Here is a 17,457-nt window from a genome sequence, read left to right on the forward strand (position 1 = left end):
CTGACGTCCCTTCTTCCCTCCCCAGTCCCTCCACCGCCTCCCTCCGCCGCCGCCTGGGCCGGCTCCGCGCCCCCTCCGCGGCCCCCGCCCGCCCGCCCGCCTGCCCGCCGCCCCCATGGCGCCCGGGGTCCCCGCTGCACGGGGCCACTAGGACCCTCGGGGTCCCTTCCCCTCCCCCGCCCTGTCCTCTCTCCCGCGGCGCGGACCCGGGCGTTCTCGGCGCCCAGCTTTTGAGCTCGCGTCCCCAGGCCGGCGGGGGGGGAGGGGAAGAGAGGGGACCTGGGACCCCCGCCCCCCCCACCCGGCCGCCCCTGCCCTCCGGGACCCGGAGAAGATGTCTTCGCGGACGGTGCTGGCCCCGGGCAACGATCGGAACTCGGACACGGTGAGTGGGGCCCGGCCCCTTGGGGAGCCCTGGCTGGGTCCAGCCGCCAAACCCTTCGCCCCGCTGTGCCCCTCGCCCCGCGAGCCCCTACCCTCGTTTCCTGGGCTCGACCCAGCTCGTCACCTCTCGACCCCTCCCAGACTTCCAGGCCTCTCGGCCCTCCCCACCTTTTCCAGCCCAGCCCGACCCCTGGGGGCGCCCCTCTCTCGGGACCCCTCTCTTGTCCCCGTGCAGACCGCTTCCGCTCGGGTCTGTTCCCTCCAGGAAGCCCCCTCCCCTGCTTCCAGGAGCCCCTCCCTTCTCTCGCGCGTGCTAAGCCCTTTCCCCTCCAGGCTGTCCGCGTCCGACACCTCGCCCCCTCCCGGATTTGCAGGGCCCCTGACCCCCCAAGGCCCGGCCCTGGCTCTCCCAGCAGGGCCTGGCCCAGTCCTGCCTCTGGCTCCGGCCTTCCCTATCTGGGGCTGGGTGCCGGCTCCCCAGGAGCCCCCCTCCTCTCATTCCCAGTCCTCTGCCCCTCCAGGACGCACCCGGGGCGCCTGTGGGCAGCCTCTGGCAGGAAGCTGGTTTCCACCTCTCCTGGGCCCCGGCCTTTTTCTGGCTTCTTCAAGGTCTCTCCTGTCCCAGGCCTGGTCCCCATCTTCCACGCAGCCCTGTCCCTAGATCCCAGCGCTCCGAGGCCCCCAGATGCCACCTGGACCCTTTCTGGTCTCTTCCTCTCCCAGGAAGCCTTGGCCTCCAACTTCCAGGCCCCCACCTCACCCAGGCTCGTATTTCTAGGCCCTGGACCAGTCTGACTCCAGGCCTCATCCGCCCTCTATCAACTTCTCAGCTTCAGGCAAGCCCCTTCCCCAACCCCCAACCTCTCGACCCCATGCTAGGCCAAACTCAGGCCCCTTCCCCACAAACCACCGTCCTTTCTCCTGCCCCAGGACCTCCCCCTTCCTTGCTGGGGGTCTGGCCTCCCAAGGAAGCCCCCTCCTCAGCTTCAGAGGCCTTCCTCAGCTACAGGGCCTGGCCCCAGATCCTTCTTCCAGAAAACTCCTGGACCTGAAGCCTCTCATCTTGCCCTGACTTCAAGCCCCTCATCTTGCCCTGGCTTCAAGCCCTTTTCCCTTGGGGTCAATCTGTTGGAAGCCTTCTCCCCAAATTTCTAGACCCCTTGACCTCCCCCAGGGCTCCGCCTTATTCGTCTGTGCTGCTCCTTGCCCAAGAAACCCCTACCCCATACTTCCAGGCCCCCCAGACCCTTCTCTAGTTTCAAGGACTGCTCCTAGAGACCCCCTTCTCTGACTCCTAGGAGCTTCCCAAGACCCAGGGATTCCTGGCCTCTGACTTCCACTGCCCCAATGGCTTTATCACTTGCCACCATTCCCAGGCGTCCCCTGCCCCTACACTGTTTCCCAGAGAGTCCCAGGGAGGCCCCTCCCCATCACCTGTGTCTCTGATCACTCTGATCACTTCCAAAGACCTGCCCACCACCCAATCCTAGACGTCTCCCAAGCTGGGATCTTTGTGTCTTTCTCCAAATCCTTCTGCCAGGTCCCTGTTCCCCTTCCCCCTGTTTCCCTCACCTCTGACAGACTGGCCCCCCGCACACACACGCCATCAGAGATTTAGATCTGTCCCTTCCTCATCTTGCAGATCCCTCCCTCACAAAGACCACCCCTATCATCACTATGGGCCGGAACTCCAATGTGGAGTCTAATGAAATGCCCACCACCTCTGCTTCTTGGTCACTACAATCTACAGTGACGTGCTAGGGACTCCACAGTCCTGGGTTCCAGTGCTGGCGTGGCCAGCTGGTTTGCCTTGTGTCCTCAGAAAACCAGTTCTCCCTTTCTGAGCCTCAGTTTCCTGCCCTGGAAAATAGGGGTGACCGCTTGAGTGCCTCCTTGGCTTACTCGATTCAGGCGAAGCCTGGCACCTAGGAAGCACTCCACAAATGCCAGCTGCTATTGTGGCTGTGGGTATGAGTCAGACGGCCCGTGGATTCTCAGCTCAGGGCTGTTATTAGTTGTTGAGTGAGGCTGCAGATTCACTCCCAGCTTGCAGCCTCAGTTTCCTTATCTCTAAATCGGGTTGCTGATGGCCCTCCGCTGTTAGGGATGTTTGCAGGAGCCAATGATGTGATGTGACTAAGGTGCACAGGGCCTGGCATGTGTCGTGGCTGTTGTGGTTATTAGTGCTAGTTTAATTGTTCAGGTAAACTTGGGTTCATATCCTGCTTCTGTCCCTCCCTGGCTGTGTGACCTCGGGCAAGTAACCTCACCTCTCTGAGCCTTGGTTTCCTTGTCTGTTAAGTGGAACGCCTGATGACGACTTGCTGTTCCCTGGGTTGTTAAGATGCGTGCATGGTGCGGATTTGAGGATGGCTAATCCCCTTTTCTCTCCTCCAACTCTTGTCACTAAGACCTGCCTGTCAGTCCTGATGGGGAGTCACCTGCCTGCCTCTGGAATGGGAGGTTGCAGCCCCCTCTCCTGTTACCTGGTTACCATGGCTACAGCCACGTAGGGTCATGCTCCCCCACCCCAAGTTCCAGGGCCCCCCACCAGGGGGCCAGCCTCCCCAGGTTCCCTAGCAACAGGCCTGGGTGTTGGGGCGCCAGCCGGGCGAGAGGGAGCCAGGCCAGCTGGTGGTGCAGGCCAATTTTAGCTCCCACCCCCGGCCCCCAGGGGCTTTGTCACCCACTGCCCCAGCTGCCCCTCACAGGGGTCCCTCAGCCATGCTGCCTTCAGTGTGGTGCCATCCCACCTCCAGCTGGCTGCCCTGGTGCCACCTGACGGGGGTTCTTCTCCAGGTCCTTATCTCGGTGGGGATCGGAGGCCTTATCTCCAGGATCTCCACCTGCCTCCCTGGTCTCTGCCGGGAGGAAGCCTGGAGCAGTGGGGAAGCCTGGCTCAGCACTCAGGCGGAATCAACAGGCTGGGATTCGCATCCCAGCACTCTGCTGCATCTGCCCTGTGACCTTGGGGGAGGGGCTCCCCCTACCTGAGCCTGGGGGTCCCCATCTGGAGACTGCAGATCATAACTGGACCCACATTGGAGGCCAGGGTGAGAGCACGGCAGGCAGTGGCAGACGCATGGTTGGAGCGCCGGCCGTGGTGGTTGGAACTGCCCAGCCGTGGGGAGATTGTCTTTCTGCCCCTCTGAATGGACTGTGTGACCTTCACGTAGCATCTTCCCTCTCCAAGGCTCAGTTTCTCTGCTGGAACATGGAGTGGCTCACTGGGCTACTGCAGGAATCAAGTGTAGGCGAGTTGCCTGTTTACACAGGACTTGGTCCATAGCATGAGCTGCTTTGTAGAAATGGTTCATGACCCAGCGTGGTAGCTCACACCTATAATCCCAGCACTTTGGGAGACCCAGGCAGGAGGATGGCTTGAGCCTGGGAGCTGAAGACTAGCCCGGGCAACATAGCAAGACTCCATCTCTACAAAAATATTTAAAAATTCGCTGTGTGTCGTGGGGCACTCCTGTGGTCTCAGTTACTCGGGAGCCTGAGGTGGGAGGAGCGGCTTGAACCCAGGCAGTTGAGGCTGCAGTGAGCCTTGATTGCACCACTGCACTTCAGCCTGGGCAACAGAGCAAGATCCTGTCTCAAAAAAAAAAAAAAGGTTCAGGTGTGAGAGGCAGTGTGGTGTTGTAACAGAGAAGAGCATCAAGACTGGTGAAAACTACAGGGCATGGTGGCTTACCACTGTAATCCCAGCACTTTGGAAGACTGAGGCAGACGGATCACTTGAGGTCAGGAGTTCAAGACCAGCCTGGCCAACATGGTAGTAGTCTTTACTAAAAATACAAAAATTAGCCAGGCGTGGTGGCGGGCACCTGTAATCCCAGCTACTCGGGAGGCTGAGGCAGGAGAATTGCTTGAACCCGGGAGGTGGAGGTTGCAGTGAGTTGAGATGGCGCCACTGCACTCCAGCCTGGGCAACAAGAGTGAAGCCTCATCAAAAAAAAAAAAAGACTAGCGGAAACTGTTTGGGTTCAGATCTTGGGTCTGGGCCTCAGTTTCCCCACCTGTAAAGTGGAGATGATAGTGTGGTAATGGCCTCATATTGCATCAATAACCAACATTAATTAAATGTTAGTTGTTGCTATCAAGTGGCCCGGCAGTGCCTTTCTCAGAGACTTGGGACACCAGCCTATCAGTCTCCTGGCCTTTCTTCCTCCCCTCCTGTTGTCCTCCTGCTTCCCACTCCCAGCCGGAAGGGCACAGGCAGAACTGCCTTGGCAGGGGGCCTCAGGCACCCTGAGTCCCAGCCCTGAAAGGGAGACACAGTCCCTGGGGCTTCCAATCAGGCCAGGGCAGCTTGGAGCAGGCAGGTGACCTGTGGGGGAGAGAGGCGGGGAGGGGCAGGACAGTAGGAACAGAACATCAGGAGGAGAGAAGCCATGGTGTGGGAGACAGCAAGTCAGGGGCTGCTCAAACCCTGGGTGTTTGGGGGGGTGGTGGCAGAAGCAGCAATGTTTCCCATGGAAGGAGGATAACAGGGATTCAGCCAGGTCTCAGGGCCAGTGAAAGACTTGGTTATCCGCAGGGGGTGGTGTCTCACGCCTGTAATCCCAGCACTTTGGGAGGCCGAGGTGGGTGGATCACTTGAGGTCAGGAGTTCAAGACCAACCTAGCCAACATGATGAAACTCCGTTCCTACTAAAAATACAAACTTAGCCAGGCATGGTGGCACATGCCTGTGATCCCAGCTACTCGGGGAATCTGAGGCAGGAGAATCGCTTGAACCCAGGAGGTGGAGGTTGCAGTGAGCCAAATCCCGCCACTACACTCCAGCCTGGGCAACAAGAGCGAAACTCCGTCCAAAAAAACAAACAAACAAAAAGACTTGGTTACAATGTTTGGAGTCCAATCTGGGGCAACAGTGATTGGGATAAAATGTTAGGGGCATTCCACTGGGAATCAAATGTTGCCATTTGGGTTTGAAGTAGAATTTGGTGGCTGGAGAGGAGACGGTCAATGGGTCAAATAGCATGTCAGGACCAGTGGTGGTGGAGGAGGAGACTCGAGTCCAGATTGAGGTCAGTGTTGATTGGGGTTGAGGGCAGTCTCATTTAGAGCAAAATATCATAGAGGTGATCCAGGCTCCAGGACAGGCATATCCTGCTTTTTCGCACTTTGCCTTATCAAACTTCACAGATTACTGTGTTTTCTACGAATTGAAGGTTTCTGACTACCCTGTGTTGAGCAAGCCTGTAGCCTCCATTTTTCCAACAGCCTGTGTACCATTCATGTCTCTGTCGCATTTTGGTAATTCACACAATATTTCAAACTTTTTCATCATTATTATAATAGCTGTGATGGTGATCTGTGATCAGTGATGTTTTTTCTTTTTTTTTTTTTTGAGACGGAGTCTCGCTGTGTTGCCCAGGCTGGAGTGCAATGGCCGGATCTCAGCTCACTGCAAGCTCCGCCTCCCGGGTTCCCACCACCATTCTCCTGCCTCAGCCTCCTGAGTAGCTGGGACTACAGGTGCCCACCACCTTGCCTGGCTAGTTTTTTGTATTTTTTAGTAGAGACAAGGTTTCACCGTGTTAGCCGGGATGGTCTCGATCTCCTGACCTCCTGATCCGCCTGTCTTGGCCTCCCAAAATGCTGGGATTACAGGCTTGAGCCACCACGCCCGGCCTTTTTTTTTTTTTTTTAAAGAGACAGGGTCTTGCTCTGTTGCCCAGGCTGGAGTGCAGTGCCGTAATCATAGCTCACTGCAGCCTCGACCTCCTGGGACTCAAGTAATCTTCCCATCTCAGCCCCCTGAGTAGCTGGGACTATAGGCACATGCCACTATGCCTAGCTAGTTTTCTTTTTTTTTACGTTTTTCTAGAGATGGACATATCACTTCATTGCCGAGGCTGGTCTCAAACTCCCTGGCTTCAAGCGATCCTCCCACCTCGTCAATGATTTTTTTTATTGTGATTCACTGAAGGTTCAGATGATTGTTAGCATCTTTAGCAATAAGGTATTATAAAATTAAAGTATGTACATTGTTTTTATAGCTGTAATGCTATTATTGCACACTCAGTAGACTACAGTATGGTGTAAACACATTTTTTCTTTCTTTCTTTTTTTTTTTTGAGATGGAGTCCCACTCTGTCCCCCAGACTGGAGTGCAGTGGTGCGATCTCAGCTCACTGCAACCTCCGCCTCCCTGGTTCAAGCGATTCTCCTGCCTCAGCCTCCTGAGTAGCTGGGATTACAGGTGTGCATCACCATGTCTGGCTAAATTTTGTGTTTTTAGTAGAGGCGGGGTTTCCGCATGTTAGCCAGGCTAGTCTCAAACTCCTGACCTCAGGTGATCCACCTGCCTTGGCCTCCCAAAGTGCTGGGATTACAGACATGAGCCACCCCTCCTGGCCCATAAGCTTTATTTTTTTTTGAGACAGAGTCTCGCTCTGTTGCCCAGGCTGGAGTGCAGTGGTACGATCTTGGCTCACTGTGAGCTCCGGCTCCCGGGTTTACGCCATTCTTCTGCCTCAGCCTCCTGAGTAGCTGGGACTACAGGCGCAAGCTGCCACGCCTGGCTAATTTTTTGTATTTTTAGTAGAGACAGGGTTTCACCGTGTTAGCCAGGATGGTCTCGATCTCCTGACCTCATGATCCGCCTGCCTTGGCCTCCCAAAGTGCTGGGATTACAGGCGTGAGCCACCGCGCCTGGACTTTTTTTTTTTTTAAGACCAAGTCTCACTCTGTCACCCAGACTGGAGTGCAGTAGAGCGTTCTTGGCTCACCACAACCTCCGTCTCCTAGGTTCAAGCGATTCTCCTGCCTCAGCCTCCTGAGTGGCTGGGATTACAGGTGTCTACCACCATACCTGGCTAATTATTGTATTTTTTTAGTAGAGATGGGGTTTCACCATATCGGCCAGGTTGGTGTCGAACTCCCGACCTCGTGATCCACCCACCTCGGCCTCCCAAAGTGCTGGGATTACAGGTGTGAGCCACTGCTCCCAGCTGTCTGGCCCATAATTTTTATATGCACTGGAAATCCAAAAGATTTATGTGCATTACTTTTTTGCAATATATGCTTTATTATGGTGGTCTGGAACCAAACTTGCAATATCTCTGAGATATATGTGTAATTAGAAAAGGAGGTTGGGTCTGGATGCGATGGCTCACATCTGTAATCTATACGGCCGAGGCAGGTGGATCACCTGAGTCAGGAGTTTGAGACCAGCCTAGTCAACATGGTGAAACCTCGTCTCTACTAAAAATACAGAAATTAGCCAGGCATGATAGTGCACACCTGTAATCCCAGCTACTCGGGAGGCTGAGGCAGGAGAATGGCTTGAACCCAGGAGGCGGAGGTTGCAGTGAGCTGAGATTGCAGTGAGCCACTGCACGCCAGCCTGGGTGACAGAGCAAGACTCCATCCCAAGAAAAAAAAAAAAAGATGAAGTTGGTGGTAGTCAGACTGCAGTGAGGGTTGAAGAGGGGGTCTGATGCCTAGGGTCCTGGATGTTGCAGATTTGGGGGACACAGGAGCTTTTGTTCCTGGAGGCATCTTTTTGTAGGGAAAGATGAAGGATGCTTGGCTCTCTGTGACCTGAGTTTGAAAAGGGCCCCAAAGGGGTCAGTAGCCAGGCCTCAAGTTAACCAGCCTACAGGTGCCACGGAAGGTGGGATTGGATAGCTCATGCTCCATCTCCCCTGCCCAGCATGGCACCTTGGGCAGTGGCCGCTCCTCGGACAAAGGCCCGTCCTGGTCCAGCCGCTCACTGGGTGCCCGTTGTCGGAACTCCATCGCCTCCTGTCCCGAGGAGCAGCCCCACGTGGGCAACTACCGCCTGCTGAGGACCATCGGGAAGGGCAACTTTGCCAAAGTCAAGCTGGCTCGGCACATCCTCACTGGTCGGGAGGTGAGTATGGGCACAGGGTGGGGCTCGGGGCAGTTTCCTGCGGGACCAGGTCTTCGGGGTACGTTGATAGAGGTCGGGATCGGCCCTGGGTTTGCTTTACGGCCTCAGGTAAGTTCCCGACTCTCTGTGGGACAGGTCACAATATCCTGGATGTTCCCAGAACTACCCCCGTGGGAGGTCTCAGATCACAGGCAGTCCAATGTGTGCATTGCTAAGGATGCGTGCGGCTTTTGTAGATAAACCTGAGCTATGGCTGGATGCGTTGGCTCACACCTGTAATCCCAGCACTTTGAGAGGCCAAGGTAGGAGGATTGCTTGAGCTCAGGAGTTTGAGATGAGACTGGGCAACATAGCAAGACTTTGTCTCTACTAAAAAATAAATAAAAATTTTTAAAAAATTAACTGGGTGCAGTGATGCGTGCGTGTGGTCCCAGCTACTTGGGAGGCTGAGGCCAGAGGATCACTTGAGCTCAGGAGTTTGAAGCAGCGGTGAGGTGTGACCTCACCACTGCACTCCAGCCTGGGTAACAGAGTGAGACCTTATCTCAAAAAATAAAAATAAAAGAGGGCTGGGCACGGTGGCTCACGCCTGTAATCCCAGTACTTTGGGAAGCTGAGGCAAGTGGATTGCTTGAGGTCAAGAGTTTAAGACCAGCCTGACCAACATGGTGAAACCCTGTCTCTACTAAAAATACAAAAAGCTGGGCGTGGTGGCGCATGCCTATAATCCCAGCACTTTGGGAGACCGAGACGGGTGGATCACCTGAGGTCAGGAGTTCAAGACCAGCCTGGCCAACATGGTAAAACCCCGTCTCTACTAAAAATATAAAGATTAGCTGGGCGTGATGGCAGGCCCCTGTAATCTCAGCTACTTGGGAGGCAGAGGCAGGAGAATTGCTTGAGCCCAGGAGGCAGAGGCAGAGGTTTCTTTTTTTTTTTTTTTTTTTTTTTTTTTTTTTGAGACGGAGTCTTGCTCTGCCACCCAGGCTGGAGTGCAGTGGCCGCTCTCAGCTCACTGCAAGCTCCGCCTCCCGGGTTCACGCCATTCTCCTGTCTCAGCCTCCCGAGTAGCTGGGACTACAGGCGCCCGCCTCGTCGCCCGGCTAGTTTTTGTATTTTTTAGTAGAGACGGGGTTTCACCGTATTAGCCAGGATGGTCTCGATCTCCTGACCTCGTGATCCGCCCGTCTCGGCCTCCCAAAGTGCTGGGATTACAGGCTTGAGCCACCGCGCCCGGCCGAGGCAGAGGTTTCAATGAGCCAAGATCGCGCCACTGTATTCCAGCCTAGGCAACAAGAGTGAGACTCTGTCTCAAAAAAAAAAAAAAAAAAAAAAACATTGCCGGTGCAGTGGCTCATGTCGGAGGCTGAGACAGGTGGATCACCTGAGGTCAGGAGTTTGAGACCAGCCTGGCCAACATGGCAAAACCCCATCTTTACTAAAAAAAAATACAAAAATTAGCCAGGCGCGGCGGTGCGTGCCTGTAATCCCAACTACCTGGGAGGCTGAGGCAGGAGAATCACTGGAACCCAGGAGGCAGAGGCCGCAGTGAGCTGAGATTATGCCTCTGCACTCCAGCCTGAGTGACAGAGCAAGACTCCATCTCAAAAATAAATAGTAAATAAATTAAAAATGAAAAGTAAAGTTAAATAAACCTGAGCTGCCTGTGTGTTCTAAGGGTAGACTTTGGTTCTTTGAAATCTTCCTGTGATCTGGAGAACACAGCAGGTTTATTTATGTTGTATTCTCAGTTACACACAGCCTCACTCTCCCCACCTCCTCTTCCAGAGCAGGCATCTGTGCTGAGTATGGCGACATTATTGCAAAAAGGGCCCACACGGGCTTTGCGGCCTAGATACGAGGTCTCTAACTCACTTAGAGGAAAAAGAATGGTGGGTGATTTCATGATTTCCCCACCCCTCCTTCAATTTTAGAGAAATGATTGGAATGAATTATCCTGCCTTGGATGGACTCTCTCCTGCCCTCACACTGTCTACACCATACACGCAAAAGACACCAAGGCCCGATGGTCTTACGGGCAAATTCTACCGGATGTTCACATTTTATGCCAGTTCTTCCAGAGACTAAAGAAAGAACTTCCACTGCCCGATAGGTTTTTATGTGCCAGTTTGTCCTTAAGAGCAAAACCAGACAAGAAAAATTACCGACCAATCTGGTGAACATAGGTACAAAAATCTTATACAAAATATTAACAAACAGAACCTGGCAAATCAATTAAAGAAAACTGTATGATGACGAAGCTGGCTTTGTCTTAGGAATGCAAAGTTCTTTTCCCTTTGACAATTTATTCATGTACTTCACCACATTCTCAGATTAAAGGAGAGAAACCATATGATCGTCTCAATACTGGCATAAAAAGTGTTTGATAAAATTTTTAAAAACCCATTCGTGAGAATATGAGGGAAGCTAAGGGGCCCTCTCTTTCATGAAGAACACATGGTTCCCTGTATGTGGATCTGGTTCCAGGGGTTTCTGAGAGGGACCTGGCCCCATCTCTGTTTTAAAAATAAAATGCAAGTTTCACTGCAGACCGGGTGCGGTGGTTCATGCCTGTATTCCCAGCACTTTCAGAGGCTGAGGTGGGCGGATCACCTGAGGTCGGGAGTTCAAGACCAGCTTGGCTAACATGGAGAAACCCTGTCTCTACTAAAAATACAAAATTAGCTGTGTGTGGTGACGCATGCCTGGAATCCCAGCTACTCGGGAGGCTGAGGCAGGAAAATCCCTTGAGCCCGGGAGGTGGAGGTTGACGTGAGCCAAGATCGCACCATTGCACTCCAGCCTGAGCAACAAGAGGGAAATTCTATCTCAAAAAAAAAAAAAAAGTTTCATTGCAAAAGAAGTATAAGGAGAGTTCAATGACATTCTGATTTCTTTCCCATGGTGTATCTCAAAGCTGTTTTAAAAGTTGTGTTTAAAAGGTAGATTCCATCAGGCTGTGTAAATTCAAATCTGGCCCACAACTTGCTACAGTTTACTAGCCATGTAACTTTGGCCAAGTGACTCAACAGCTCTGTGCCTCAGTTTCCCTGTTGGTAAAATGAGGATAATCCTGTTAGCCAAGTGTTGGTGGCGTGTGCCTATGGTCCCAGCTACTTGGGAGGCTGAGGTGGGAGGATCGCTTGAGCCCAGGAGGTCAAGGTTGCAGTGAGCTATGATGACACCACTATGACACCACTGTACTCCAGCCTGGGCAACAGAGTGAGACTCTGCCTCCAAAAAAAACAAAAGTGGGGGGATGGGTGTGGAGAATGGGAGGGATAATCCTAGCACTTACCTCACAGGTTGTTGTGAGGATTAAGAGTTCTCATTTGTAAAGCACATAGGCCTGGTAGAGTGAGAACTTAGTACATGTTAGCCAGTTGTTATTTATTCCACTGCCCGTTTGTTCAAAACAAAGATGTGATGGGCGAGTGATCGGCGGTGCCCTCACAAAGGGATTCCCTCAAGGTCTTGGCCATGCCCACATCCCCTCAGGCAGCTCTGGAGCAGGCCCTGCTGTGGAATAAGGATATTTCTCTGCAGGAGTGAGGGTGGCAGTGGAGACAGTGAGGACAGCTTGTGCAAAGGCCCTGAGTCCCCAACTTCCCCATCCACTGGGTATGGCCCAGAGTGAGGGCTCTTCCGGGAGAGGGGGCAAGGGAAGGATATCCTAGGGTGATCTGAGCTGGGCCAGGCTGGAGTGCAGTGGCGCCATCTTGGCCTCCCAGGCTCAAGTGATTCTCCCACCTCAGCCTCCCGAGTAGCTGGGATTACAGGCACCCGCTACCACACCTGACTAATTTTTATATTTTTAGGAGAGACAGGGTTTCATCACATTGACCAGACTGGTCTCGAACTCCTGTCCTCAAGTGATACTCCCACCTTGGTCCTCCCCAAAATGCTGGGATTACAGGCCTGAGCCACCACGCCCAGTGGGGCCTGTGGTACCTTGACCTTCCCTCCTCCTTTCCTCCCCCTCTAGGTTGCCATCAAGATCATCGACAAAACCCAGCTGAATCCCAGCAGCCTGCAGAAGGTGAGGCTGGGAAGATGGGGGAGAGCAGGAGCCAGGCTTCCGGGACAGCCGGGTGACCCACCTGACCCCTCCTGCGGGGGCCCGGCTGGGGAAAGGATCCCCCAAGCCACCCACCCTCACTCTCCTCTGTCTTCCTTTCTGGCCACACCCAGCTGTTCCGAGAAGTCCGCATCATGAAGGGCCTAAACCACCCCAACATCGGTGAGGAGGGAATGGGCGCAGGGGCAGGCCACCAACCGGACACTTGGAAAGGAGTTGGGGGTGGTGGCAGTGGTTAGAATAGTTGGAGACCCGCCAGGCGCAGTGGCTCACCTCTGGAATCCCAGCACTTTGGGAGGCCAAGGCTGGTGGATCACTTGAGGTCAGGAGTTCAACACCAATCTGACCAACATGGTGAAACCCTCTCTCTACTAAAAATACAAACATGAGCAGGGTGTGGTGGTGGGTGCCTATAATCCCAGCTAGTTGGGAGACTGAGGCAGAATTGCTTGAGCCCAGGAAGCAGAGGTTGCAGTGAGCCAAGATCATACCACTACACCCCGGCCTGGGCAATAAAGCGAGACTTTGTCTCAAAAAAAAAAAGAGTTAGAGACCTGGTTTCTCATAGTTGCATCACTGCTGTGTGACCTTGGGCAAGTCACTTAACCTCCTTGGGCTTCTATTTTTTCTGGAGTAGGGATGATAAGAGGGCCTATTACCAGGTCATTGTGAGGATTGACAAAGATCATGCGTCTAAAATGCTTAGTTTGGGCTGAGCTGTGGGACTTGGTCCGATTATTTCCACCAGCATCAGCATCCTCACTGTCATTATCACTGGGCAGAGTGGGGAGAGAGGGGTCTTTAGTGAGAGAAGCGGAGTTTAGCTCCGCGTGGATGTGGCTGCAGCATTCATTCATTTACTCAGTAACTGTTGATTGAGTGGCTGCTGTGTGCCGGACCCTGGGGACACAGCAGGGAAGAAAACAAGACAGAAATCTCTGACCTCATGGAGCCGACATTCTTGTGAGAGAGAAAGTGGAAAGGGTGAACAGGCGCGGTGGCTCACGTCTGTAATCCCGGCACTTTGGGAAGCCGAGGCAGACCACTTGAGGTTGGGAGTTCGAGACCCGCCCGACCAACATGGAGAAACCCCCGTCTCTACTAAAAATACAAAATTAGCTGGGCATGGTGGTGCATGCCTGTAATCCCAGCTACTCGGGAGGCCAAGGCAGGAGAATCGCTTGAAACTGGGAGGCAGAGGTTGTAGTGAGCAGAGATCACACCATTGCACTCCAGCCTGGGCAACAAGAGCAAAACTCTGTCTCCAAAAAACAAAACAAAACAAAAAAACCAAAAGGGTGGTAGAGGTGGGTGAGGAGTTTGCAAGATCTTGCTGTCAGTAGGGAGCCATTGAGTGTTCTTGAGTTGGGGGGGTGGGTGGGTGTTATGGTTGGCCTTTTGCATAGTTACCGAGTACGGGTTAGGTAGGGCTGTTTCTCCCTAACCCCCTACACTGTTCCCAACCATTGTAGTGAAGCTCTTCGAGGTGATTGAGACTGAGAAGACGCTGTACCTGGTGATGGAGTATGCAAGTGCCGGTGAGCCGCCCACCCTCTCCACCCTGCCCCTGTGCTGCCTCCCCCTGCCCCTGCACCTGATCCTGACCCCGCTCGGCCTCTGCCCTGCAGGAGAAGTGTTTGACTACCTCGTGTCGCATGGCCGCATGAAGGAGAAGGAAGCTCGAGCCAAGTTCCGACAGGTTGGGGCAGGGCTGAGGGTGGGGCTGACGGGGTGCCTGGGTCCCTGGGAAGGGTGTCCGAGAGCTGGGCATGGTCTAGGCTGTCCAGCGACCTGGGGGTGGGGCTTAAGTCTGGGCAGGGGTGAAGGTGCAGAGCTGGGTGTGCTGGGCGTGCAGTCGCCCAGATGTGAGGGCATCTGGATGTAGGTTTGCAGGTGCCCCTTTGGGTGGGTAAGAGGATGTTTGGGCATGAAGGCGCCCCGGTGGGCCGGTGTTTCTTGTGTGGGGCATGTGGGTGTGCCCAGCACGTAGGTGTGTGGGTGAGGGGGCACGAAGGTGCCAGGTGTGAGTGTGCCAGAGTGTGAGTCAGAAGATGTGTGGGCAGTAGGTATGTGGGTGTCCAGGTATGTAGGTGTGTGGGAAAGAGGGTGTAGGGCACCCCAGGTAGATGGGCAAGAGAGGGCCGAGGGGTGGTTGTGTACGCTTGTAGGTACTAGGGCATGCCGGCGTGTGGGTGCCCGGGTGTGTGAGTGCCCAGATGTATGGGTTCCCAGGTGTGTGGTAGTGAGGGCGCCCAGGTGTATCAGAGTGTGGGAGGGGCCAGGTGTGCGGGGTAAGAGGAGATGTGGGTTAGAGGGTGCCCAGGTGTGGGGGGTAAGAGGCGATGCAGGTGTGAGGGTGCCCAGGTGTGGGGGGTAAGAGGAGATGTGGGTTAGAGGGTGCCCAGGTGTGGGGGGTAAGAGGAGATGCAGGTGTGAGGGTGCCCAGGTGTGGAGGGTAAGAGGAGATGTGGGTTAGAGGGTGCCCAGGTGTGGGGGGTTAAGAGGAGATGCAGGTGTGAGGGTGCCCAGGTGTGTGGGGTAAGAGGAGATGTGGGTTAGAGGGTGCCCAGGTGTGCGGGGTAAGAGGAGATGTGGGTTAGAGGGTGCCCAGGTGTGGGGGGTAAGAGGCGATGCAGGTGTGAGGGTGCCCAGGTGTGTGGGGTAAGAGGAGATGCAGGTGTGAGGGTGCCCAGGTGTGGAGGGTAAGAGGAGATGTGGGTTAGAGGGTGCCCAGGTGTGGGGGGTAAGAGGAGATGCAGGTGTGAGGGTGCCTAGGTGTGAAGGGTAAGAGGAGATGGGGTTAGAGGGTGCCCAGTGTGGGGGGTAAGAGGCGATGCAGGTGTGAGGGTGCCCAGGTGTGTGGGGTAAGAGGAGATGTGGTTAGAGGGTGCCCAGGTGTGGGGGGTAAGAGGAGATGCAGGTGTGAGGGTGCCCAGGTGTGGAGGGTAAGAGGAGATGTGGGTTAGAGGGTGCCCAGGTGTGTGGGGTAAGAGGCGATACAGGTGTGAGGGTGCCCAGGTGTGGAGGGTAAGAGGAGATGTGGTTAGAGGGTGCCCAGGTGTGGGGGGTAAGAGGCGATACAGGTGTGAGGGTGCCAGGTGTGGGGGGTTAAGAGGAGATGTGGTTAGAGGGTGCCCAGGTGTTGGGGTAGAGGAGATGTGGGTTAGAGGTGCCCAGGTGTGTGGGGTAAGAGGAGATGCAGGTGTGAGGGTGCCCAGGTGTGGGGGGTAAGAGGAGATGTGGGTTAGAGGGTGCCAGGTGTGGGGGGTTAAGAGGAGATACAGGTGTGAGGGTGCCCAGGTGTGTGGGGTAAGAGGAGATGTGGGTTAGAGGGTGCCCAGGTGTGTGGGGTAAGAGGAGATGCAGGTGTGAGGGTGACCAGGTGTGTGGGGTAAGAGGAGATGTGGGTTAGAGGGTGTCCAGGTGTGTGGGGTAAGAGGCGATACAGGTGTGAGGGTGCCCAGGTGTAGAGTAAGAGGACGTGCAGGTGTGAGGGTGCTCAGGTATGTGGGGTAAGAGGACGTGCAGGTATGAAGGCACCCAGGTGTGTGGGATAAGAGGAGATGCAGGTGAGAGGGTGCCGGGGCATGAGGGGTAAGCAGCTGTGCTGGTGTGAAGGTGCCAGGTGTGTGGGATAAGAGGCGATGCAGGTGAGAGGGTGCCGGGGCGTGAGGGGTAAGCAGCTGTGCTGGTGTGAAGGTGCCAGGTGTGTGGGATAAGAGGCGATGCAGGTGAGAGGGTGCCGGGGCGTGAGGGGTAAGCAGCTGTGCTGGTGTGAAGGTGCCAGGTGTGTGGGATAAGAGGCGATGCAGGTGAGAGGGTGCCGGGGCGTGAGGGGTAAGCAGCTGTGCTGGTGTGAAGGTGCCAGGTGTGTGGGATAAGAGGGGATGCAGGTGAGAGGGTGCCGGGGCGTGAGGGGTAAGCAGCTGTGCTGTGTGAAGGTGCCAGGTGTGGGATAAGAGGAGATGCAGGTGAGAGGGTGCCGGGGCGTGAGGGGTAAGCAGCTGTGCTGGTGTGAGGGTGCCAGGTGTGTGGGATAAGAGGAGATGCAGGTGAGAGGGTGCCGGGGCGTGAGGGGTAAGCAGCTGTGCTGGTGTGAGGGTGCCTGTTCGGGACTGTCCAGCTGCCCTGACGCAGCTATCCTGAACTCAAGGGCCGTAAGCCCTGAATTGGGGTAGCGTGTGTATCTACAGGTTCGGGATATCCTCATGGGAATTTCCAGATATGAAGGTTAAGAGAGGCTGGTCCCCATGCCTTGGTTCCGACATCCCTGGGCATGGGGGTGTCCTGTGGGAGGCGTGTGTCTGCCCAGATTCCACGGGTACCTCTTGCTGGGACTGAATCGGGGTGCGAGGCCTCAGGTCTCGGGCTGTGCCTTGGGGAAGCCTGGGGCTCGGTTGTGAGTGGTTTCACAGTCCAACTGAGGGAGGCTGAGGGTTTCGGGAGCCACAAATAACCAGCCTTCCCCCTCCTTCCCAGATTGTTTCGGCTGTGCACTATTGTCACCAGAAAAACATTGTACACAGGGACCTGAAGGTAAGCCCCCACCCTGCTGTGACCTCGGGGACCCCAGCTCAGCCCTTAGACTTCTCCCTGCCCCCAGCCCTCCATGGTTCCTCTGGCCTCCAGCAAATTCCCCCAGCCCTTTTCTCCTCCTGCTCCTCCCTCCGCACTCAGCACCCCCTTGACCCTTTCCCAAGCTTTTGTGGCAGAAACAAGGCCAGCAGATGGGGGAGCGGATGGGGAGGAGGGGACAGGAGGAGTGAACAAAGCGGGGAGAAACAAAGTGTCCCAGAACGGCCCTGGATGCTACAGGGCTGTTGGATAAGGACGCTGGGATGTGATAAGGGGTTTGTCGCTCTTAGAGCCTTTGGGACCTTGGCATTCTCCGACCTTAGGACGTTCAGGACTCCTCGAGGATTTAGGTTGCAGAGCCCCAGAGTCCCTCTGCCCGCAGGGTATCTGAGAACTTGAAAAGGGGCTTTGTTTCTTTGAACTTGAGAAGGGGCTTTGTTTTTATTTTTATTTTTGACACAGAGTCTCACACTGTTGCCTAGGTTGGAGTGTAGCGGCCCCACTCGGCTGACTGCAACCTCTGCCTCCCGGGTTCAGGCGATTCTCCTGC

The 17,457-nt window shown here is 55.0% G+C and overlaps 1 protein-coding gene across 3 annotated transcripts in view; it reads left to right on the forward strand.

Annotated features, from left to right (window-relative positions):
- MARK4 (microtubule affinity regulating kinase 4) overlaps positions 1 to 17,457 on the forward strand; it is a 57,726-nt gene continuing 40,269 nt past the window's right edge. Inside the window, exons 1-7 of one of the 3 annotated variants that reach the window (XM_033223651.1) lie at positions 1 to 385; positions 8,054 to 8,254; positions 12,240 to 12,293; positions 12,446 to 12,494; positions 13,805 to 13,870; positions 13,961 to 14,031; positions 16,812 to 16,868. In XM_033223651.1, coding sequence (XP_033079542.1) covers positions 335 to 385; positions 8,054 to 8,254; positions 12,240 to 12,293; positions 12,446 to 12,494; positions 13,805 to 13,870; positions 13,961 to 14,031; positions 16,812 to 16,868 — 549 coding nt within the window. In that variant the 5' untranslated portion in view covers positions 1 to 334. Of the gene's footprint in view, positions 386 to 8,053; positions 8,255 to 12,239; positions 12,294 to 12,445; positions 12,495 to 13,804; positions 13,871 to 13,960; positions 14,032 to 16,811; positions 16,869 to 17,457 lie in introns of those variants that run through there. The other 2 variants (XM_033223652.1, XM_033223653.1) reach the window with 2 other exon arrangements.

The sequence above is a fragment of the Trachypithecus francoisi genome, unplaced genomic scaffold, assembly GCF_009764315.1.
Source record: "Trachypithecus francoisi isolate TF-2019V2 unplaced genomic scaffold, Tfra_2.0 Lachesis_group12, whole genome shotgun sequence".
In the NCBI taxonomy this organism is placed as follows: Eukaryota; Metazoa; Chordata; class Mammalia; order Primates; family Cercopithecidae; genus Trachypithecus; species Trachypithecus francoisi.